A 26,096-nucleotide genomic window follows, 5' to 3' on the forward strand; every position below is an offset into this window, starting at 1 on the left:
GTGAATGGTGTGTAGTGAATAAATGATTGCCTTACACAGTGAATAACTTGGCTTCACAGTGGAAGTAATTATTCAATATTTTTATATTTATAGTTTTGCAAGTATGTATGATAAACAAAGGGTCCACTAGAAGAAGAATGAAAATGCATGAGTTGAGTGTATCATCATGCACATGCAAAATCAGGCACATTTATTGGGATTGGTTTTAATACTATTCCAGATGCTTAACTTATTGATCTTAATGTTTTGAGGAGAGCAGTCACTTGCTTCTGATAAATCTGTAGCAGATTTGATCTGGGTGAAAAAGAGGCAGTTGAGCAGTTGATCTGGCTTCCCTGGTGCCTGATTTCCTTTCCCTGAAAGGATTTACTTTGGAGAGTTTCTGCTACACTGAAGAATCTGAAGGTGGCTTGTTGGCTTGGATGCAATACTTTTGGGAATGGGCTTTGATTTAAGTTTTGCAATGATAACTTACTTCTTTCTATGTCTTTTGACAGATGAGATGGCAGCATATGTTGATGCTATCCATGCTGGCCCAGTTAGGCTAAAATTAGATCTTTAAGCAAGTCAACCTGGTAAAGTCCCATTCAAGTTACAGATTTAAAAAAACCCACAAAATATTTTTTTGTGTATGGTTGTAAGTGTGTGACGTCCAAAGTATTAAAAAAATTATGGTTTCTGCATGTTAATGTGTGGTGAATACCTTCAAAAACATTATCACTTCCTGTATATTGCATTTTTTGTAATGGAAAATATTGCAATTCAGGAAACTGTTACGCAAGTATCTTTATATCTGTAACCCTCCTCCCCCAAATTTTATGATTATCTCATCATCTCAGTTTTCTCCTTTGCCAGTTTTAAAAATAGATTATTTTTTCTTGCCAAACAAAGCAGAAATACTGCCTTTAACTCTGGAAATTCGGCATCAACTTACGTCTTCTGAAATACAAATGTTAGGGAAACATGTAATGCACCTGTTCGAGCCAACCTGTATAACATTTCCTATAAGGTCTGCATATCCATGCACCTTATCCTTACAGTTCCCTTTCTATAACTTTTTCCTGGTGGTTATTTGCTTTTACAGCAGAACACTGGTGATGAGATGGTTCCTGTTCCTATTTTATTCTGTTATGACCACAACTCATATGTCACTGACAATTAAAATGTGGTCCATTTGACTGAACCATATGTTGTAATGGTCATGGCAAGGATGTAGAAATACTCTGAGTGTAGTTAGAACAAGCTCAACTCTAGCTGCATGGCCAGGTGGAATTGATTAACAACCACAGTATGCTTTAATTTATTGCCTTTGTGATAATGGTAATGTTGTTTGCTTTAGTAGCATTGCCTAGGGGTATATGTAGCTGTTGACTGGATCTGATCAAGGATGGGTTAAGATAGGTTAAAATTAGGCAATATTGAGTGTCTATTTGGCCTGCATGAAAACCATTTTTTTCCTTATCCTGTCTTCACTGGACTATTATTGTTCTATTTCTTTGTGTTTGAATACCAGCTGTTGGCTCAGGGTGATTTTTAGCAGAAGTTTAAGATAGATTCTGTCATGGTGTATAAACTATCCTTTTAATTTTAGTGTGTTTTTTTTTTTTTTCTTAATCAAGTGAAGCTATTTGGCAACACTTTGTGTTTCTTTGCTAAGGAAATGGTGTTCTGAGCATTTTAAAACCATTTTTCTCTACTTGTAATTAGCCACTACCACATTGTCCTAAGTAATTTATCCCACTTCCTTTTTGTCTGCCTTTGGCACTTGCTCTTGATTGTAGGCATCTTTCTTTTTCTCATCTGCTGTCACTGTAAATATAACCCATTGCTTTATAGCACTAATGACGATTTTCACAGCTTCCTGTGAGTCGTGATTGAGTTGCAAAGAGGTTGTTTGCCTTTTTCAAAAGTATTGAAGTCAGTAGACTCTAGAAAATAAGGCAGATATGAACTAGAAGTGATTTTTTTTTTTTTGCCCCCAAGGACTTTCTACAAGTAAGATGCAATTTTCCATGGACTTGGAATAAATCTCATCTTTTGCTCTTAGAGACTGTAAAGATCACAGTGTGAAGATGAGTCCCTTCTCTGGTTTCTTGATCACCTTGAGGAGATGACAGGATATAATCAATTCCTACACAGTCCAAGAAAGTTTGATTACTTTCAGGTTTTTAATTTACTTTTCTTCAGCAGAGTCAAAGTGCATACTTACTGAATAATAAATCACCAGAGTAAATTAGCATTTTAGGACAGATGTTTGGTTTTGGTGATGATGGACAACTTAAAGGCTGCAATCAGCAAGAATAGGGAGAACTTCTAATATTGTCTCATCTGCAGAAGTAGTTCTCCTGCTGAAGAGTTGCAATAACCAAGGTTCCTGTAGGAAAATAAGGGGTGTTCTTTTCTCTTATGTTTTAGACATTGTAATGGAAACAAACTGTTTATGCCAGCTTTTAGCAGCTTGTCCTTTCCTGAGTTTGCCAGTATGGAAGCTTTTAGTATTAAATATACAGAGAGAACACTTTGGAAAATTTAAATTTTCCACTGAAGCTTCTCTTCTTGAGATTATCTTTTAACATGATATTTTTCTGATTAGCACATTATGAGGCTGGTTTGGTTTTGTTTTTTCTTTTTTGAGAAATAAGATAATACTCTGCCCAACTAAACCTCCTTTTTTTATGGGCTGCATTTTGCTTTCCTTAACTAAACATCCACTGAACAGATACAAACTTTCCCAGATGGTATTTAAGATCGTTTTTAGCTTTATCAATTCTGTAATGTTTTCATTTTCGTGTTTAGCTCTAAAGTGTTGTTGTTAAATGGTTTGTTTTAATTAATTAAGTCATGATTATGGTATAAAATGGGCAAAGTTCCTCCCTAGCTTCAAATATTTTTAAACTATTGGCATTTAAAAGAGAATGTTTCCAAAACATGTACAGAAAAGGACTGCAGTGCATCAATAGTTACCACATATCTTTCAGTCCTTTAGAGTTTCTGAAGGCATGGCTATGAGAAATGTTTCTGTTGCTTTTAAAATTCTTAATAGGTGGCAAAAGATGAGATAGTATAGGTGCTTGAAAACCTCTCTTTATCTATATTTTCATGTGATTAATTCTTTACTTAGCTATAGTACTACTTTGTCTACATAATGGCTTTGCAAGACTTAATGTAAGCATTGAAATGGTTGATGTCCATAGATACCAGATATAATGCTTGGCTTTTTTGGTGAATTACCTGTAGAATGTACCTTTAGGATTTGTACTTTCTGAAGAAATTACTGACTCAACATACAATGAGTTTAGCCCTAAAAACACAAAACCAACTTTTAAGGGTCAGAGTGAAGGTTTATCTGATCCTGCATCCTGTTTTAGAGAGACCTCGTGGATACTGCTGGAAAGCTATAAAAACAAAATAAGTATAGAATGATTTTTCCTGTACTGTATCATTGCAGATTTTGGGTTTGTGGCTTACAGAGAGGATATCTGTACTCTCTGGCCTTTGATGAGTATTTATTTTGTGATTTCTATGACACTTGTCTTTCACAGTGTTTTGCACACTGAATAAAAGAGATATGATAAAGAAACAATTCAATAATGCCCAGGCACTCAGGGATAAGAAATACCACAAACAACAAAACTATACAAAATCCCTGCCTTTGGTTAACTGAATCTGAAAGGAATCTGAAAACATAATTTGTATGGGTTTATATAGTACAATCAAGACATTTCTTGACAAATGACAAAAATTGTTAAGAGATTTAACAGACATTTTTTGCAGATACCAGATCATTCATGTAGCTCTTGTTGGAGTTCTTTCCTTTCGTATCATCTGCTTTGGAGAGAAAAGCAGAACTTCATTATTCTGTACTCTAAATTGTTGAGACTGGTATTGGCAGCAATATTATCTCTGTCTTCTTGTCTGGTAGATAAAAGAGAATATTTTCATTCTTCTTTCCAACAGGGCTCTGAGAACTCAAGTTCTTTTGATGACTGTCTTGGTAGTATGATCATCAATTTTTACAATAAAATGCAAAGTCCTTGAAGGTTCAGTGGTTTTCCAGGATTTCATTGCTTGTTCAGGTGGTGGCAGTGTCCAACAGGCACCCATCTTGCAGATATATAATTTGTAATTTGGTTGGGTTGAAGTATATAGAACTTTAGTAAAAGGTGCACTTGGTCCATGTAAGTTATTCCCAGCCTTAAGTATTGTATGAAGGGTGCAAACGTTCATGGGATGTTTGGTCAGCAGTGACAACATGCTTGGTAAAGATAATAAATTGCCTTAAGCCAAACATATTGCTTTAGAACTCTTTTCTAGAAAGATTGTACAACCTGATATTTTTGTATTAAGAACATTTTAGGTCTACTAATGAAATGGATTTAAATCAGTATAGTTTTTGTATGGTGCCAAAGTACTCTTATCAATCCATGTATAATCAGTAAATTTACATGATGTTGACATGTAACAGAGATTCTTCTCTTGTATCAATTTTATTTCCATGTAAAATTTCAAAATATAAAAGATTAAGCTTAAAATTTCATTATAAAGACATTTACCAGACATTTTTAGATTATCTTTAGAAGCTGATATCCAAACCCATCATATATAGCATTGGGAGAAAAAAATTCCCAGGCATCCAAGAGCATTTTGTTTTTCAAATTCATCAAATGAAAGCAGAAAGCTGTAATAAAAGCTGTCAGACTGTTTTAACTGCAGATTTTGTTGCTACTTGCATTGCTTACAATGCTGTGACAGATAGTGTTTATAGTTTTCAAACAATTCTGCAGTACTGTTTTTGCCAAGTGATAACTGTTTATCCTTGGAGAAATGTGGGCTCCCTGTATTCCACTAGAAATGATCTTTATCAGTTAATGGTATGATTCTTGTTTGGTGTGCCTGACAACATCCTTCTGCACTCCCTGGCCTACCTAAAGAAGGGAGTTTAAAGCTGCTCTACAGAGCAACTCACTAGTCTTGATTTGCTTTGTCCTACACATTGCTCTCATCAGTTGGCTATGAGTTGAATTCTGTCCAATTCTTGCATATTTCTGAAATTCAGTTGGAATCTCTTTTCTTTGTAATGAAGGACTGTGCAGTATTTTCCTATCAATCTGTACTCATAAGAACTATTTGTACATATAAAAGAAACAGTGTATGTGCTACAATAGATACAGACTTAGTGCGTGCAAGCTCATCATTACCCACTTCTTCAGCAGAACTTAAACCCATTATGTTGTTTGCTTACTAATGTTATTGGATACTTCTTTCTACATGAAAGTCCTGAAGTGAGTAAATGTGCCAAAAGCAGGAACTGATATTTTCTTGCACAAAGAGAAAATGATCAAGAAGATGCTTTAAACATAAATTAACTGATTTTATAATGTCTTTGCTAACCATGTATCTTGAGTAATTACCAGCTCATCTACATTTGATAGAGCTGTTAAGTGTACTGAAGAGTAAATGCTAGATATGTTCTTTTGGGATCGCTCTGATTATATCTTTTCTTCTGCACCTGGAAACTTCTCTTGTAAATGAAAGAGCTCTTGTTTTTATGCTTTTCTTTTGGTGATGTCCTTGGGATGTGTTAGCCTTTAGTGAACATGAAAGAAGGAGTTGTTATTTGAGACCAAGGCAATTACCCTTTCAACCTTTCCCTGTCTTTGGCTTGCAGGATATGCAAAGAGAATCAGTTTTTACCAAGTGTTAAACCTTACCTATTGGCAAATGGTGAATGCAAATAGATGGATTTTCTAGTACTATAATCAGAATACACTTTGATGAAGTCCCATTTGTTTGCCACTAATACTTCAAACCGAGGGAAGAAAAGGTTCACTGGTCTGAATCTGTCTTAGCCCCAGATGTTTAGAGCGCTAGGTGTAGTTTTAAAATCAGCTCAAGTAGGGATATTGGCAAGTCAATTGGTTTGCCTCTTCTTTTCCCTTTGTTAAGTGAGAGGTTTTGTCTGTTCTTTGGACTGCTTATAAGGAATCAAATATAGATTCTCACTGACTATTGAAAACATCAGCAAAAACTGTATTTTTTTATGTTTGCTTGAGGTTTCTTTTTTTTTTCCTCTTTTGATCAGGTACAAAGAAGGTGGTGAAGCTTTGTTAGTATTGCTTCCTTCAGAAGAAAAAGGCATGGTGGAACAGCTGGCACAGAGGAAAGTACCTATCAGTGAAATCAAGTAAGTGGCTAATGGCCTGTCTGTTATTCAGCCTTCTTTCTGCAAGAGTAATGTGTGATGAGTCTATGACAATCTTGATAAAGTGCTTTAATTGCCTGGAGCTGGACAAATCAGAGAAATGAATTAGTTTTGGTAGCGTTGTAGAAGGAAAAGACCTTGAGAGGTTACCTATTTTATTGCTGTTCCCAAAGGCAGGATGAGCTGCACAAATCATTCTTATCAGATGCCAATTAATATATTCACAATTTCCCAAAGAGACCTCATCCTTACTCAACAGTTACTACCATTAACATTTTTTCTTCAAGTGTCTGATAAGACTTGTAAGTAATTTAAATGAAATATTTCTTTTGTCTTGTGCCAAGAATATATGGAAAGCAATGTATTCTCTTACTCTCTGCAGCTACTTTTTATGTAATTGAACACGATAATGCACTCTCTCTCTTTTTCAGATTAAACAATTACAATTCTGTTAATCTGTCCCTGTATCTTTTTATTGCTGTTATCATTTTTGTTTCTCTTATCTGTTTTTTCTTTAGTTCTAGACTATTTCTCCAATTTGTCATGACCTTTCTGAATCAGTTAGTTGAAGGACAGGAAGTAAAAGACGGTCATTTTACATACTAAAAAGAGGGTTCCAAGGGAAACCTGTAAGGAGCTATGGTATCTGTACAAATAGAACTGACTTTGAAGGAGTTGCAGAAGCATATAATAATACCAGTTAAAAATAAAAAAAGCATTTTTCCATTTTCTGTTAAATGCAGAGTAATGGATACGTAGGAAACACAAAAACCCTAACTGTAAAAAGACTAGAAAAAAAAGACCACCACTGAAAGAATTGATGATGGTTTCTTGTTTAGCCAGCTACAGGTAGGAAGGAATTTACTGGTTTTTTTTGAGCCTGTCAGTCTGATGTTGAATTAAAAGAGAAAAGAGAATGTGAAGGAAATAAAGGAGAATTGAAAACAAGCCAGAAGATGTGATATGAGCCTGACTCCCTTTTTAACACTTAAAAAGTTCTGGTTGTACCATGCCAAAAATTGTACAGCAGAGATAAAAGAAATCAGAGAAAGATGATAAGGTAGAAAGTGCAAGTTTCTGTGTGAAGGGACATGAGCAAAAGTTTCACTTTGAAAAGCTGTGGTTCGCATGTGAAGATACAGTTATCTAAGCAAAGAAGAGAATTAGCTGTACTGAATTTCTCTGTAGAACAATTGGTTTTGAGAAGGAACCAAATTAGGATGAAACTTTAGGGGGCTATTTAAACCTCACTGCTTCATCTTCAGGTTTGCTCAAAATTTACACGTCTGCATATCTTCAGAGAATAGAAACAATGCATATACAACTTGGTGGATTTAAGGTTTAGGGTTTTTTTAAAGTATTTTTGTTGTATAAGATATGCCATTTCAAAGGCTCTTCTGAACTGCACTTGTGACTGCTATTTCTGTGTAACAAACTGAATTCACAGCAGCTGGTGAAATAAATCCATCTTTTCTGGTCAAACACATATATCAAATCTATGTAGGATATGCATGAACTTCAAACACAAACAATTTTTGAAAACAGGGAAATGAGGACTAGAATGCGGCCCAACAACTTCTTAATGACAAACCCAAACACAACCTCACCAACCAAATGTGGATAATACTAGTAAAGAAACTGAAGTCTGGTGTTTTCTTTTCCCTTAAACATCACAGTGCGTTAAAAGGATCTCTTTTATAACTACTGCAGTAAATTCTCTCTTTCCAAACTTCATCTTTTTCCTCCTTAAAATGGTAGTTATTCAAGTAATTTATCTTACTTCTATATCATGTAAATAAATGTCTGATCTCATGCACATTATAAATATTTCCCCTTTCTTTGTCAGCTAAGCTTTTAACTTTGTGAGTAATGGTGTTAATTATTTGGACAGTTTATCAAAGGAAGTGGTAAAAAAACCTCTTTAGGTTGTATTTTCTATGTAAATAGAAATCCATGTTTTTGTACCGGGATAATAATCCAATTTTAATAGGGCAAATATTTCACTCCTAATAAATGCATGTCATACTTACAATCCAAGCTAGGTGGGTCTCTGGAGAGAGATAAATGGCTGCATCTCTTATTATGTTGTTAATCTGATGTTACTTTAATGGAAAACTCTTTTTGTTTTTTTTTTCCTTTTCTTAAACAATACTCCAAAATTTCATTCTTCTACCAAGCCACTAGGACATATACTTAAATGTATCTATAATACATATATTCTTAATTGGAATCATTATTAGAAAAGTCAAGGGTTTTGACTGATAATATATTTTAACAGCGTGTCCCAAGATCCAGTTTTTTAATCTGCAAAACAAACTAATAGAATTTATAACATCGTAATGAAGGGGAGTGCTTTCACTTAGAATTGTCTGCCTAGTGTGTTAAGATTTAAAAGATTTAGCACTGTCCTTGTAAGAGGCTAAGTAAAATCCTTAAAAAGTTATTCTTGTAATTACTTGTGGATTGCAAACCAATTTAATTCTAGAAGTTTTAACTACAAATTTTCTCATGCTGTTTGCTTTCAGCCAGTTTCCAATTAGAACAACCCCAGTGTGTTTTGTCAGTTTATAAATTGTTTAAGAAGTTGCATGAACCCAGGGATCATGCTTCAGATCTTGTGGTGAAGTCTTCTCCTGTTGTTTGTGCTATATTAACCCAAGTATAGGTTCTTAAGAATTCTAACTTGGTAATTAGAAGATAATGAGCATTGCTCACTGCCTACAGAGTTTAACTCTTCAAGTTTCTGAAATTCACTCTGAAAGGTTTTTTCAAAAGCTTGTTTCTAAAGCATTGTTGTCTATTCAAGTGTTTGTTTTGCTGTTTTTATTAACTTGTTGTCTGGTATAGTGGTCATAAGAACTGTTACTTTTCTTATTTTGTATTTTTTGATTTGCAAACTCTTTTTAATGTTCTTTATTTCATATAGACAGACCTTTTAAACCAGTTCCATAATCTGAACGTAGAGAAAGGAAGAACTTTTCTATTTTCCTTGATACCTGTTCAAAAGACTAGGGTTTAGGCTCTTTCCTTAATTTTCAATCTTGGATCTAAGCTGCCTGTAGAGGCTTTCAGTAAACTAGTCCATTCCAATCAGCACAAGCTGCCAATTTACAGGTAGTGCTTTTAGCAGTACATGACTTCATTGTTCAAACAGAGCAAGAGAGTGCAAAATATGCAGTAATAAATATTAGAGCATTCAAATATGGCAAAAAGGTACTCTGAAAGTAATAAATGGTATGTACATTTTTAAAGAAGTCTGTAATCTCCAAGTTTTCAATGCAAGCTGTAAACTTTAATTATTTTTGATAGTATTTTGAAGATAGTTTATTGCGTCTAACTTTGTTGGGTAAAAAAATAAGAGCTGCTTCCTCAAGGGTTTTGCCATAACAGATTTTGTGTCTAGAAAATTTTACCAAAGGAAGTGCAAGTGTATAGATACCCATGATATAATATCACTTTCTTTAACATTATGGCAGAAAAAGGTGTTTTTTGAGGAAAACAGCAATAACAGCAACAAAACACCTTTTTTTTCCTTCCTTTTTCTTTCTCACCGTGGATAATACTTGGTTGTGTATTCCACATGCTGGTAGTATTAATAAAGGGCATCTGTGAAAACTCACTGCCTCCCAGTTGCCATAGTTACTGTAAGACAAGCCATTGGTGTCACTAACCGGTGTGGTCATATTTCTGTGTGTGATCTGCTGGGGTGAGCCTTCCTTAGGTGCCAGCCCTTCCCTCTCCCTCCAGCCTTCAGGTAGTCTAGTGTAACCATTGGGAGCCACGTTCCAGACTGAGAGCACAGTGCCAAACCTGCTGCTGCTGCTTGGAAGCTGGGTGGAATATGGAAACTGCTTTGCTACATCAGGGCAGCAGGGTCTTCCAGGTGGTTGTTCATCTTTTTTGCTTAAATTCTGTTTTGGAGAAGAGCAGGGAAAAGACAATGTCTAGTTAAAACAGTGCTTATATCCTAGTATTAGAAACAGGGAAGATGAGAGGAAATCAAACTGTGTATCAACCAGGAAATGTGGAGATTGCTGTCTGATCAATTTATAAGGCCAAGCAAGCTGGGTTCATGTTTACATCATGGCACAGTCAAGTGTGGCCATTTATACAACTGGTAGGCAAAACCAGCTTCAGAAAGTTGTACTGCTCCTTAAAGGTAAGATATGTGATCACAGAGTAAGAAATTACCAGCCTGCTTAAAGTGGCAGACAAGGTTGTAAAATCCCATTCCAGCCTTTGCATAGTTGGTTTTAACTCATTGGTTCTTAGCTATTTAGGCAAGCTTGTAAGTTATGATAATTCATTTCAGTATTTAGCTTTTAGGTTTGCTTCTCCTAATAGTCACATGTATACAATTTATTGTAAAGAGTTTTATTTGTTCAAGAAGAAATGACATGCAAACTCATTAAAGCCAAAATCCAATTTAACAGTGGTGGCCAGCTTTTTCATTTTTTAAATCTCAGCATGAGAGGAAGATGATAGTGGGTGACTGTCATGATATGGTGTTGAAGAACAGAGAATTCAGTACTACTACTCTGTTCTTGATAGTGCTGCAAATTTGCTCATTCATTAACAAACACATAAGCTCAAAATGTGCCTGGGGTACCATGTTCTTAGTTGACATTGCTTGGATTTATACCACAATATCTAACCATGCTTTTAAATGTGAAGTATCTTGTGTGTTTTTGTCTTTTTCAAACCCTTTTGCAAATTTCAAATTACTCAAAATTTATATGCAGTCTACAAAATGTTGCTGTATTTTGTCTAGATTTGTTGTCTGCTATGCTTGGAGCCTCAATGACATGCGGTCTCTTATAAATAATCAATTATATTCCTACAACAATCAAGTAATAGAAAATAATGAGTAATAGCATGTCCAGGTGAAAATTGAGACTTGGTAAACATTTTGAGTTTGACAGTAGCAGCAGGGAGTAATTGGCAGTCTCAGCTACTCTTTGAGTAGTGCTCCAAGGCCATTTTTGCATTACTTAAAAATTTCACATAGACCATGTTTCCCTATTTTATGAGAATGTACAGCTGCCAGATGCTTTCCTGACACCAAATAAAACATCTGTTGTTTCTTTCCCATTCTTAAAACCAGCTAATGCTGCGATGGAGGCTAATTAAACTGATGAATCATATTTTGCTTCTGACTGAGCTGTGTTAGCTGTTGTGTGTTTGCTTATTTTCTTGAGGTCCTTAACGATTATTTTTTTGTATAAAGAAAAAGTTAATTATTTAACTTTCTTTTTGCCCCCTTTGAATATGAGCACTGTCTTTACATGGCCAGTTGGATAGGATTTTTTTCCTTCATCTCAGATGAGTTCTTAAGGTTAGATATAACCATGACTCCAAGTGCTTTTACTTTCTCTAGTTGCTATGGAGCAAATTTCTTTTGACCCAGCTGATTTATCGAAGTGCTTGGTCTCCCATGATTTGTGATTCTGGTGTGAGCTGGCACTGTGCTGTAGCTGTTGTTAGCTGGCTGATTGCAGCTGCCACTTTGAGTGAAGACAAGGAAAAAAGGCACTGGCTAATTTAAGGGCTTTGAGGTCATCTCTTAATAGCTTTCCCATAACTTAGCAACAATCCAGCACTTTTCTGGACTGTCTTACTACTGGTGTTCATATTAATTTTTTTATAACTCGTGCTATCCCTTCTTTACTTTTTATATCATTGTCTTTCAAAGATTTGTTGGGTCAGTTTGTCCTCCACTCAATTTTTCACGCTTCTTTTTTTTTTTCTGTCTTACACCTTTATATTTTTAGAGCAAATTAAATACTGTCTGGAAACTGGAACTCATGCTTTTTGGTTTGCCATTAAAACTGTAGCTAATAGTGCTTGTGTACACTGTTGTTTTCCCCTGGCTGTATATGAACAGAGTGAAGAAATGGAAATTGTAAGGGAATTAAGTTTGATATCTGTTTTCATGTTTAGTAAGAGTAACCTCCCACCATGTTTGCTATGTTGTATGATTCACTGGGGTAGCAGTAGCAACTCAAAAGTAGATGAGATCTGGGCAAATAAACCTGCTATAATGTAGGTATCACCAGAATAAGTTTAAAAATTCAGAATCTGGGAGAGGACCTGTATATCTTTTTAGTAGGTTTAATGGCAATATCTTGTAGTGTAGTCAATATTCTTTATTTACTTGAGCTCTTAAATCTGTTTAATCTCAATGTCCCTTATTATTGCTCACCTGGCTATTCTTTCTAAGAAGTACTTAAATTTCAGTATTCCTGGCACAATGAATCTTACTTAAGCTTTTAAAAATGCTGACAATTTCCTTATGAAGACTTTTATTTCAATATGAAGTAGTACTATAATTCATTATACTGTTTCTGCATTTTTGCAATATTTTTATAAAATCAAGAAGTTCTTTTCTGCTGATTTCTGCTTTGGTTTGGAAGAAATTTCACCACCTTCTGTGAAAACTGTCTGAATAAAACAGCTGCTATATGTCTTTTCTGCATTATTTGTTTGAGGTAATCTTCACCCTTAATAAGGTTCCATTCTATGCTATTTCAGTGGTAATACCTCTGTGCATATTAAAGCAATGCAAAAGATGTGAAGATGCTCCTGAGAACCTAATAGGTGCTTATTTTGGCATGTTCTAATAATTAAAGGTTTTTGGTTGTTTGTTTTTTTTTTTTTTAGAATTAATCCAGAAAAACTTACAGACATCCAAAAGAGGATGCAAGCGTTCTTAGCTCAAGATCAGGAATTAAAAGAGAAGGCTCAAAGGGTAAGTCATCTGCTACACTATAATTCTTGGGGCATGTTAGTTGAATAGAACTGCTGTTTGAATAACTGACCAGCTCAGACATGCCCTAGAAGCAGTGTTTGGAACTGAAGAACCACCAGAGATAATTAAGGATTTGGAGAATCTCCTGTATTAGGAGAGAAAACATAAATTAGAGAGAACCAGAGTCTTCTGAGTGATGCCCAGTGACAGGAGAAGAGGCAACAGGCAAAGATTCCTGTACGAAAAGCTCCATTTAAACCGGGAAAAAGCCTTTCTTGTGAGAGTGGTTGAATACTAGAGCAGCAAGGCTGTGCAGTCTGCAAATGCTAGTTATTAAAAACTGGGTTCCTTACTGAGCAGTCTGCCCTAGCTGACTTGATTTGAGCAGGCACTTGGACTAGATGGTCTCTGAAGTTTCTTCTTGACTTCAAGGACTCTGACTTTCTCGGAAAGCTCATACAGAAAATTTCAAAATAATGCTACTAATAAAAATTGTTACTTAAAAATAGCAGATCACATTACTTGACTTGAAAAGTTAGAAATATGAAACCATATCGGCCCCAACATACCCACCTTAATCAATTTTTATTGTCATATATGTCATATTGAATATATGTGACTGTTTGTCCTTTATCAGGGTAAAAATCCAGTGCATTGAATAAAGCATTGTAACTTTTCTTTGGATTTAAACGAGCAGCAAAATAGCTTAGAATATCTCTTATGTGAATGGGTTTATAAATGGGATTTCTGTGCTGGTTAATGCTGGGGGATTCCTTGGACAATATGTGAACTTCACCACGTATTTATCAGGTTTGGGGAAGGTACAGATAACTAAGTAGGTTCCTAGATGAGAATGAGCTTGGTTGTAAAAGACACTTTCTGGGAAAGGTAGCTTGTGAAACATTTCTGGAAATCGTGCTGCCTCTTGCCATCATTAAACATGTTTGCTGAACTTTCCCTGGTTTTATAATATTTTTAAGCCCTGAACTCTTTGGAATAGAGCTTACTACTTGTTTTATTGAAGCACTTCAACATGTTGGTTTTCTGAGGCTGGTTGGTTTTTTTAACAGTGTATATCATTAGCCTGTGAATTCTGTAGTTATATCAAGCCTTCAAAACTATACAAAATCAAAAGCTCAAATTGAGATTCAGAGAAACACAGTTTAAAGGATAATAAGCAAATCTTTTATGCCATTTTTTCTTATATATGTAGGTCAAAGAGTACAAGCAAAGGCCCCATGGTGAGAAATCCAGAAATGCCAAAGCCTGAGAAACACATGATTGCAGAGATTCTGGATTAGTGTTAATAACTTTTTATTTGTATGAGTTAGTGTGGGCATTAATGACACTTGAACGTATACTGGTAAACCTGAGTGGTAGGGTAAAATAAGAGGATTGTGAAAGTTTAGAGAAACCAAGAGGTTTAAGCTTTCTGTTGAAAGCTGTTTCTGGGATGTAAAATGAGTCAAGTGAAAATATTAAAAATCTAGGTGAGACTCACCTCACCTAGCTATAGATGTCCTCTGTGGGTTAGTCTGCCTGAACATTCATTTGTAGCTGATAGGGTGGAATAAGCACTTCTACAATGCCTCCTGGCACAGATACCTTAAAACTCCTTTGGGATGGATGGATGAATGGTGGTTTCTTTGTGCTGCAGAGGTAGGCTGTGTGCTGTGACCTATCTTGGAGGCCTGCAGAAGGGATGCTTAGTGAGTCAGAGTAATGCCATTCTTACTTTTCTAAACAAGGAGATTTAAATCAAAGTGCCTGAGGAGCTCAGTGGGAGATTTGTGAATAAAATGTCTTAAGGTGACGTTCCAAGGGAATGTTTTTAAAAACTATTTTTGGCGTTTAGGTATTCCAGGTTTTTGTAGTGCTTGAAGCATTACTTGAAGCAGTGTGGAATGTCAGTGTAAGCTTCATCCTGGCGCTGCACAAACCAGAGGCACTGGTGACGTGTCACATTCACCTCCAGCTGCCACGGGAAGTTGCAGTTACACCAATTTATGTCAGAAGTGACAGAGCAGCTGGCTGGGGGAGGACAAGATAAGGAGGAATCCAGCATCATCTTTCTTGGAATGAAAACACCAACAAACCTCTGTTTCTGCCTTTGGCTTTTTAAAATCTTTTAAAAGGCAGAGAAGGATCATTCTGAATTGAGCAGAAGAAAATAACGATAAAATTTCAAAATAGCCCAAGAATAAAATCAAATATGGGCTGTCTGTCAGTATTGCAGATACAAACTTCAATTAGTTTTGAAAAATTTTAATTGCCATATAATTTCCCTTTCAGGCCATTTCTGTTGCAGTTTTTAATTTATGGGTAGCAGAGAAGTGTCATTCTTGCAGGCCAGCTGTAAATACATTCAGTTTTTGAAAAACTTGAAATATGGACAAGTGGTTTATCACAGAAGCATCCCTTCTTAATAAGGTTTAACTATGAATGTTCAGACGTACTATGTAAATATGCCCAAATAGTCTTACATGTCAATGTGAATAAAACAATAAAATTAATGCCAATGAAGTCCTGAGCTTGGATCCTTATCTGAAGTACTGGATTTCTCAAAGGCATGGGGTGTTACATTGTCTAGCCTGTTGCAAGCCACCAAGTTCTTGACATTTGCAGTGTGAGAAACGAATTCCCAACCTGAATGGATGAGATAGCAGTGAAGCAGCACAGCTATGCACAGAAGTTCAGATAGGATGGTGCTCTATTACCATGTGTTGAGGGCATGAGGCCTAAGCTATTGTGTCCTTTAAGCTTGTTGATTTACTTCAAGGTTCTTTACTTTGTTTGAAAATAGAAAGTTCTTGATTGCTAACTGCTTCAACAAACTTCATGGTTCATTTGGTAGGACATGGCTCCCCTGTATTGCTTGGAAAGACAGTTTGAATCAGATTGGGGCTCCTTTGAAATCTGAGCAGTTCTTCTCATGGACTGATGCTGCCTTTTGGCATTTCTTGTAATTTTAATATTTAATATGTCAGCTTAGCCAGTTCTGGAAAACAGTTTAAAAAAAGAATCTGTTTTTCTTGCTAGTTCGAATGTTACTGTGGCACTGAAGTGATGTGTATCCATTAAATTCTTCATCACACCCAGAGGGATGTGCAGAGTGTTACAGCCTGAGATTCCAGCCACACCCTATTACTTTTGAATTACTGTCCAAACAGCACATCAGTTGAATTGTGTGCATTTTAATACTTACAACAGTTATCCAGGAAATAGATCAGTAAATCAAAATTTAGAGGTAGTAAATTCACAGAGCATGGTAGTTTTTCCTTATGTATTTCCAGTACTTGTACAATAATCTCCAGTGCTTTTGGAGATCTGTATCTCCTATTGTAGTAAACTGTAATATGTTAATAATGCCCAACCATAACATTTTCCATAGAAGCTAATGTATATAATATTTTTACAATGTTCAGTTATTTTAAAAAAGCCTTGAATGTGGTATCAAACAGCAGATATGGCAGGGGACAACAGCAATTATAAAATAGCTGGGAAAAAGTTCAGACTGACTAAACTAAACTTGTTCTCCCTTAAAACTGAATAAAATTTAACTGAATTTAAGATGGAGGTTGAAGTGAACACACTGAAATCAAATAAAAAAATCGAAGAAAATAGCTTGATTTCTTCTTCTCTTCTTGCATTCTTCTATCCATTTGTTTTGTGTTTCATTCTTAGTTTTTGTAGGGCTTGAAAAGCACGACAAGGTGTGTTCCTTCTGCCCTTTATAGTCTGTTAATTTCTAGACTGTGTACCAAATATATGCTAGTAAGGCAAGTGGATGGCTTTATCAGTTATTCAACAGACATAATTAGATTTCAACCCTGTAGCAAGTAGTGACTCATGTAGATATTCAGATCTGCATATCTTAGATTCACAGGAAGGATACTTCTTTTTTAACCTACTTTTTTTCCATCTGTCACTGAAAAGAGAGGTTTTCATTGATTTTTGTCACTTGCTAGACAACAATAGATTAATGAGGTCTGTCAAATTTGAAGCCTTTTCCTAAACATTCTAATTATCTTTGTAAAATGATTAATTATTCAATGTGAGCCAAGAAGTGCTTTTTCCCACATCTCAATCTTGGTAGCAGCTGAATGAATTCATCTCACACTTTCCCCAGCTAAAATTAATTGATAATCAGGAAGGAAAACCCTCAGCATTAGGAAAAACAAGCAAATGAAAATGTATAGTGAAGTAACGGGCAGCTTGCAAAGTATATCTCTTAGCTCTACATACCTTACGATCAATAGGTTTTTATTTCAGTTTACTCAAGAGAAAAGAATGAGTTTATAATATTGCTTAATTTACTGTCCTATCTTTAATTTCACCTTTGAAAGTGTTTATTCTCTTACAAGCATTTAAAGAATCCCCGTGAGACATCAGTGCTCCTGGCTGTTGAGCGTTTCCTCCTCTATGTGAGGTTAACAAGAAATATATTTTTTTCTTTTAAATTCTACATGAATTATTAATACAGTAGTTTTCTCCAATAGATGCCTGTACATAACAGAACAAGGGTGTGATTACAAGGTGCTTGAATGTAAGTCTGCCAGTGTAACTTGCTGTTGTTATAAGCATTTGATGGTTTAAGCATCGTGGTAGGAGTTCTGGCATGTGCTACAAATAGGGTTATGAACAACAAAACTCCAAGGATCTTTTCTAATACTTGAAATATTCCAGTATTTATGCTGCTGCTGCTAGGTAGAACTAGACTATGTAAGAGAAGCATGAGAAGAATACGAATCTTTCCTTTTGGGAAGGACGGCAGGAAAATGCATTACAAGATTAAGTTATTCTCTTATGCAGTGTTTCCAATTTTTTTGAGAAACTCTGTGATTAATTGATGCTTCAACCTTGGACTGGTCTTAGTAGGTGTTGTATAATGAATTTGTCTTCGTCAGCTGACTTGTGTTCATTGACTGTGTGCAAGTGATGAGCTGATGGTCAATGCAAGGTAATATGAATCATCTTAGACCACAGTGAAAGGCAGCTATATTGAGTTGAATAACTTCCTGCTTGTGGCTAAGATTAAGTCAGGACACCTCAGATTGATAGCAACAAAGTCTTTTCTAAGTTCCACATAATTTAGATATCAGAAACTAACTGATAGCATAACAACATTCAGAAAATCTAGGAGAAAAAAATCAAATTGAATTAGTGATGTTTCCTTAGGACTAATCTGTCATATTTTCAGTCTAGGAAAATATAACATGACATACTGTTGGAAAATTCAGTCAATTCAGCCAATGTGAATGTAATGAAATACTTGAATACTTGAAGTTGTATCACTTCTGTAGTAGCAAGAAATTTTGTCTGATGAGTATTTTATAAAGAATTTCAGTCTGAAATCGATGTTAGACTACCTAATAGTGAAATTCTATTTTCTGTTTAGAGCAACAATATGTTTGTTTCTTTTGTTGGTAATTGAATGGTGTCTTTTTTGTTGAATACTTTTATTTTTCTTTCAGTGTTTTGTATCCTACTTGCGTTCAGTTTACTTAATGAAGAACAAGGAAGTATTCGATGTTTTCAAATTGCCTCTAGCAGAATATGCCCTGTAAGTATGGTCAAAATATGGTTAAAATATGAAAGCTGTATAGTGAGAAGTTTTGCAGTCTCTAAATAGCTGTTTTGATTGTGTTAACACACAGAACTGGACTTCTAGTCTTCTAGTGTAGTTTCATATTCATGCTGAGTTTTTGCATATTTTCAAGTGTATTCTAAAGGGAAATTATGTGTAAAAGCAATATATAGCTGTACAGAGAAATAACTTAGAGCAGAAGGTGCATTTGCTATATACAGTAGAAGACGTAACTTCTAAAGTTAAAGGACAAAGAAGAATGTGTTGGTGTTCCTGCCCGCCCTCCCCAAGATTTTCCCTTCAGCCTCATAGCTAAATACCAGCCTGTAAAGTGTATTATTTAAAAAGAAATTGGAGTATCTAAAGGTGATGTATTGCAGTCTCTTTCTGAGTGTGATTTGGACATTTCTCCATGGCCATCAATTACTTTTCAGAAGATTCAGTGCATTTAGTGCATCTGCACTAGACTGAATAGCATCTATTTTGCTATGTCTATTTTTGTACATATATGTGAATCATTCCATATTTTGTATGGGAGGCAAATTAATTTTGACAGGTTGACTTTACAGATGACAGCCCCCTGATATTGTTTTAAGATGTGAAGTTTTTGAAATCTGATTGGACATTGGGTAGTTGTAAGGGAGCAGGAAGGTGATCAGAGGTTCATAATAAATTAATTTGATATGTGTGGAATTTCATAGAGAAGGCTAACTTCCCAGCATGTGGCAAAATGAACTAAAAGGTGACAAATTACTAGGCTCTGGAACACCTAGTCTTTCTGTGCTGTGCTGCCATTAACATGATTATGTTTTTTAAGATACATAAGCCTATTATAAAATATGCTTTTTGTCTTCATGGACTGAGACATTTTGAAAAAGGAGAACTAGCATAAGCTCAAAAGTTTTTGCTGCATGCAATGCCTCCCCCTTCCCTTGTCTGGTTTGTCAGCATCTTTAAAATCTGTTGCAGGTCTTACTGTGCTATGAATATAAGGAATAGCAGCAGAAGATTAGGGCTAAGGGGGATAACCACACAAATTCAACCAGCATAAGAAACAGACTAGCAGATGGTGGCAATGCTGAATTTTCAGAATCCCAGTGCCCCTTTCTGGATTTCAGCATGGTGTGCCATCTAGTATCTGTAGATGGAGTGCTCTATAGTTCTGTTCTTCTCAGGTCTGTGTGCCAGCATTTGGACCTTCCTCAAAATAATTCCAAGTCCCAGCTTTGGAAAGCTACTAATGTCATTCCTGTAATAAAATGCAAGAAACAAGTCAGTTGTTTCGAGAGAGTAGGAGAGGTTTAGTCAAGGCTGTGAAATATGTGGCAGTATAATCAAAAAATCAGATGATAATAAATCTGGGAGATAATTTGGAAATTCTGTTCTAGTTTGTTGTCACTCTTCTTCCCCGCTCTCCAGACTTCTAGTCTACTTAAATACTTGCTGCAGTTCCCTAGCTTTCAGTTCAGTGCACAGCCTCTGATACATGGATCAGTCATCTTCATTTATATTAAAGTCCCTCACACAGTCTGGTACGTTTGAATTTTGCATCCAGAAGCAACCTTAGTTTCCATTCCTCACACAAACTTATGGCAAAACCTGAAATGAGAATCCTTTCTTCCCTTTACCTTCTGTGTGCATTTTAAGAAAAGTACTTCAGCCTTTCTGTGGAGATTTACTGCTAGCTTGATAGATGTTACTCCACTAAAAATCCTGCAGAGAAAATAGGCTGCTTAATGCCCCTGTCAGGTTTGTGTTGCAGGCTGTTACCCACATTCCCTGTTGCTCTCCTGCTTGGCATGTCTATGCACTGAGATTCTCTTAAGCTCTGTTGACTGAGTCTGCAGAAAAGCAAGTATTTTTCATTTTTATATGTTATATAAGATCATAGCTAGATATATAAATATGTATATATAAAATACATATTAAAAATATATGAAAAGTGTGTACATACACACACACACATATCTATTCTAGCTATTGATCACCTTTAAGCTATGGTGCATTATTATTCTCTCCAGTATTCTCTCATTATAAATTGCTATCAAGAATAATTTGCTGCAGGAAGACTTGTGTAGGCCTTGTGTTAACATACGCAGCCTTTAAGTCCGATGAAGGAGAAGCTCAATGCTTGCATTAAAAAGAGAAATTTGTCTTTTGATTTTAAAGGACAGCTTTGAAAACATAAGAAAAAGTAAACAAACAACAGGGTGAAAAGGAATAATTACTTAGGCTGGTCTCCTGGAGAGGAGGCAGTGTTTTGAGATACCTTCTTTCTCAGACACTTCGTTGCTAACTGCTGACACACACATACACATATATATGTATATATATGTGTATATATGTATATATACACTATTCTCCATCTACAGATCTTAACAGATGAGTGTGCTGGATGGACAGGTTAATCACAGTTCTAAGGGGCTGCCAGGGAAGGTAATTTCATTTGTGACTGTTGTCATGTCTTTTGGGAGAAATGCAGCATATTTTACTGTTTCTTCCTGTATTGGTACATAGAGAATAAATAAAACAAGTTGAAGCCAAATTATTGGGAAAATGTCAGATACACACTCCTTAGTATCCAGATAGTTTTGCAAGTACTGCTTGCAGATCAGTATCAAAAAGCAGTAGGTAGCTGCAGGTGCTGTCAGGACTGAAATGGGTTATAGCAGAATCCATGATCCATCTGTCCACATCTGTCTAACCTTTTACTAACCAGAGAAAGTACTCACTGCACTCTGATCCCCACCCCTGGCCTGACCCTTACTGCATGGTCGGGGCAGAACATAGGTTTGTTACCTTGCTCAGGGCTGTCTGTCTGATCCTCCGGCAGTGCCCATTGAAGGCTTTGTACATCTTGTCATCCCTTTGTTGCTTCTTGACCCTCCTTCTGGCTAGCCTTATACTTACTTTTCTACATGCTAATTTCCTAATTAAAAAGATGGCTCCTAATTACTTTTCTGCTGTTGTTTACAGTTTTCATGCATCTGTAAACAGATTTGCTATTTCTCATGCTGTTGCCTGGTTAGTGTCAGCCTCATATGTTATTGCTCATACAGACCCCGGCATTCCCTCCAGTCATTTGCAGAGTTTGGGCATTCCTCATTGAGCACCCCTTCAACTGCCTGAGATCCAGTTGTCTCTTCTGTAACTCCATTTGTAAACTTCTGCCATACAGCTTTCTGAAGAAGCTGCAGTCTCCTCTTTCAAAATCCAGGGTCATTATTCCCTTAGTCATCATGCTCATTTCTTCTAGGATCTTGAGCCATCTTTTCTCATTCTGCAGCCAAGCTGGCTACTGACCTTCACTCACCTTAGAAGTGAATGTAGTTGCATATGCATGAATAGAAGTTCCAGCAGAGTTCCTATCTGAGTTGGCTAAGCCAGCTAACTTGGAGAAAGGGTTTTTAATGCACTCCAGAAAACCTTGTTTCTTGTGCTCTGATGTGTTGCCCTCTGAGCAGGTGTCAGGGTGGCTCAGGTACCAAAGAGCACCACCAGGATTTTGAACTGCAATATGGAGGTTACTTTGCCTTTTGTAAGAAAGATAGAAAGACTACATCTTGGTCTTCTGAATTACTAGATTGCAACCATGACATCCTTTTTGTTCCCCTTCTCTTTGGTCTTGACCTATAAAGTCTTGAATAGCTTGGCCCTCCTTATTGCTAATAGAGTGCCATGTATTTGAGTTCCTTAATGGAGAGGAATAAAACTGGCTGGTGAAGTAAATAGCACAGCAAATGCAATTTCTTTGTTCATTTTGGTTATTAATCAGGCCATCTGGAAAGCCTATTAGTTCAGATTTGTGTCTTTTCAGTTGATGGGATTTCTCCTGTTTTCAAATGGTTGCTCATCCCAGCTTCGGATAACATTTTAAATGTTAAATGTGGATGTAGCATATATTGCTAGGCAAGTAATACATATTTCTTCTCTTGAAATAGCTTCTGGGCGTATTTAACCTTTTCTGACCTATTTTAAATCTTTGTCTGAACCTGTTCTACAGTAAAAGTAATCTCTGTGCTGTGTTTTTGTGTTCAAATCATTCTGAAGTAGTTCACTAATGGAATATGTCTGTATTTAGTAAATGTACTAAGTTAATATTAGACTGAATCAGTAACTTGTGTAAAATTGTTGTGCAGCAGTTCAGCATGACCTCAGATTCTTTACAGCTGGCTCATGTTCTAAAAAGGCCTAGTAATCTTCTAGGAGAAAATTAGGAGCATTTGTCACACTTGAAAATGTAAAGATTTTACTGGACTTATATTTCTTTTTTGCAAGGATAGGTTTTGCTTCGAGTGTCTAAGGTTTGGTCTTTCTAAAGAGTTGAGAGATGTCCCTTTTTTCCCAGTAGAGGGAAAGTAAAGTTACCATGTCAATATAAACACAGTCCAGATCGTTGTATAAACACAATTAACAAATGTTAGAAGAGGCAGTATTTTAAGTCTGTTACACCATTCATTTAAACTCATAAAAGAAAAAGTTAATTAATGTTTGATCTTCATTATTCACCAGAAATATACATGGTATTCTGCTTAAAGCCGTACAGTATTATTTCTTTGCCGTTTTACTCTTTTAACTGATTTCTTCAAAGTCCTTGTGAACTTGGTATTAAATCAACAAAGGTACTTGAGCATTATGGGTCATTTGTTTAGTTACTTCTGTGCATTCCTTAATCAGTGTTAGGGAATGCTGATGTCTGGCCACCTTGGTTTCAGCCGAGGAATAGAACTGTCAGCTGTACTTTGATTTATAGCAGCAAAACACTCCCTTGGTTTCAGTATTGCCTTTAGAAGCTGATTTCAAATGTCTTTCTAGAAGAGCTTGCTCTTAAGAAGTCATTGCATTTCACACGAAAATATGAAACAGGATTGTTTGGTTTGTCAGCTGAATTGTTGTTGACATTTAAAGGCTACCATAGTCTGAGGACTGCATTGTAGTGTTAGTGTGTTTTTAGTGTTGTCTGTTGGGATTTATGAAATTTCACTAAATAACTTACCTGCTTTCTGTCTGTCATTATCAGAAAACTCTGCACATTTCTTATTCCAGATAAGTGTATGAAATAGTAACACTAAAGTAAAAAAATAACTGCAACTTCAGTCATAGTACGATTGTGGTCTGAGTGGCATCTAATGAATTTTTGAGAACTAATAATTCCCTTTCTAGTTTATGAAAAGAAAGGCTGGCTTATACATTGAGTTGTTAAGTTGTTGACTGAACTATAGATTTGGTGAATAATTAAGAAATAGTTTCTAAAGAAACTGTCAAATCTTAAAATGTGGGGAAGATTTTAGTAGAATGTCCAGATTTTGTCCTAGATTTTTCTCCATTTGGAATATACTGTGAAAAAGAGGCAGTAATGAGCCAAAACACTGACACTTCCATGAGAAGTTATGCAATTAAAGCTATTAGAGGATTGTTTCATACATTTTTTTCTAAGCTTTTCTACTATTACTGTCTTACCAAATAAATTTGACCTTCTCTCTCCCTTCTGCCTGAGGTCTGTATTCTTTTGGAAGTAATTTGAATTCTGATAGCACTGGTCTTTTTTGGTAGGCTTGCTAAGCAGTGTAGAAAAATTTGCCAAGACTAACTGACAATTAGTTTTATTCAATTATTAAAGTAAGACATCAGTGCAGTACAGCAGTCTGGCAAGTGGAATTTCTTACTTGAATGAAAAAAAAAAATCTGTGGGGTGAAGTCTTGTTCACATCATGGGCTGCTCTCTCTGTTTTGTAACTTTTGCTGAACAGAGAATAGTTTTTCACCGTGTCAGACTTTTCTGTGCATGTGTAATCCTGATCTTTGATGCTAACTCTGGAGCTGGAGAAGAAAAGCTCTGATAAAATCAGAGTTTTCAGTCCTATGTACCTTGTGCTTGAGAAAGAGAAGTGAATGCTGATTGTGTGGTTGCCATACAGTATTGCTGCTTGCATTGCTTTGTCAACACTTGATAGCAATAGTTTATGTAGAATAATGTGAAATCTGGAAAAGCAAAAAAGTGTTTCTCTTGCAAAGGATTTGATTTTTGATCCCTTGCTGAAGAGATTGAATGCAGCAATCTCTTGATGTGTCGTTTACTGTGCCTGGTGTTAAGGTTTGAATGGCTTCCAGCTGCTGCAGTGAAGCATTACGTCTGCTGTTTTGTTATTTCCATTACAGTTAGTCAATAGGCCAAACTTTAACACCTCGTTTCATTGCAAAGGTAATTAGTGTTTGCTGTCAAACAGTAAAACAAGTTTAAGATTGCTAGTTACTCCAATTTCAATTCCCAACGGTGTTGAGTTATCCTCTGCACTGTCAATAAATGTGCAAAATACACTGGATAAAAACTTCCTTTGATCCTTTTTCATAAAATTCTATTTGCTTTGTTATTGCTGTTAATTGCCTGTAGAACGGTGATGAATTATCAGAAACACTAAACCAAAATTTTTACATTAAAAATAAACTTTATTTGTTGTAAGAGTTGTTCTTTATCCTAACAGTGTAGATTGCTGTTTGGGTTTGTGTTTACTTTTAACCTGTGGCTGGGACCAAAAGTGCCTTGTTTAACCACAGGTGTGGTTACAATTGGTTTTTTTGTTTGTTTGTTTGTTTAAGCAGGGCACTCCTTCTGACTACCCTTTCCCATTAGCTACCATTACAAGTTCAAGGCTCTCCAGGACCTACATTGCACTCTTGCTGCTCTGCAGCATCTTTTGGGTGTTTCACTGTCTATTTATGATGACATTTCTGCCGAGTAGTATGGATTAGATATTTCTCCTGTGCTATAACTTGGGTTCCTTTCAGAGGCTGTGTAGTGAAAAAAAGAAATTATGCTATCTACTTGAACAATATTGAGAGGAGAGATGGTGTATAGCTGTGCATGTTTTGAATTGAAAGAGGCTGGTCTTTTACAGGTATGGGTACCTATGTATATTTGTAGCCACTGTAGCTGGTTAGATTCTTTATTCTTTTGTTAAGTGTATGTACAAGCACCAAGTACTACTTTCAGTTCTGTACCATGGGTTTTCTGTGCTTTTCTTGCACCGGTACCAGTGTCCCCTCACATTTTTTATTCACCTAATGAGAAGGCTGATGAACTCTGTAAGAGTTGGTTTTTTTTTAAATTTGGATTTGACAGGGTCAGGTATAATAACAGCAGACAGTTAGAAAGTTTACTGAACTCAAATGAGCTGTTGGAGTCAGGGTTTCTCTTCCCATGCAGTGCTCTCCAGTATTGTTGCTGGACAGGATTTTTGTTTTTTCTGCAATTTTTGCCCCTTCATATAATGCTTATTAGTATAACTTTGAATTGTTACAAATAACTGGGTAAAATAATAGTTTTGCTGGCACTGTTAGTTACATATGCCATGCAGGTAAAACCTTGCTGTAGAGAGGTGGAAACAGGTGAAATTGCCTTTAACAGAGAAATGTCTCTTCCCTAACCTTTTCTGCAGTTAGTCATTCATCCAGACCATGTTGTTTCTCCTGATCTCTCAGCCACTGTGAGGTTGGGGGTATAATGTTCTGGGTGTATTTCTAATAGTGAAGGACACTTGCCTAGATCAGTGTTATTTCAG

At 36.0% G+C, this 26,096-nt stretch overlaps 1 protein-coding gene across 1 annotated transcript in view; it reads left to right on the forward strand.

Moving 5' to 3' along the window:
- DDX10 (DEAD-box helicase 10) overlaps nucleotides 1-26,096 on the forward strand; it is a 158,808-nt gene that overhangs the window by 19,739 nt on the left and 112,973 nt on the right. The window contains exons 10-12 of the mRNA XM_014877620.2: nucleotides 6,083-6,184; nucleotides 12,863-12,950; nucleotides 18,425-18,513. Of these exons, the coding sequence (XP_014733106.2) occupies nucleotides 6,083-6,184; nucleotides 12,863-12,950; nucleotides 18,425-18,513 (279 nt within the window). The remainder of the gene's footprint in view (nucleotides 1-6,082; nucleotides 6,185-12,862; nucleotides 12,951-18,424; nucleotides 18,514-26,096) is intronic.

Source organism: Sturnus vulgaris, chromosome 2 (assembly GCF_052056855.1).
Source record: "Sturnus vulgaris isolate bStuVul1 chromosome 2, bStuVul1.hap1, whole genome shotgun sequence".
In the NCBI taxonomy this organism is placed as follows: domain Eukaryota; kingdom Metazoa; phylum Chordata; class Aves; order Passeriformes; family Sturnidae; genus Sturnus; species Sturnus vulgaris.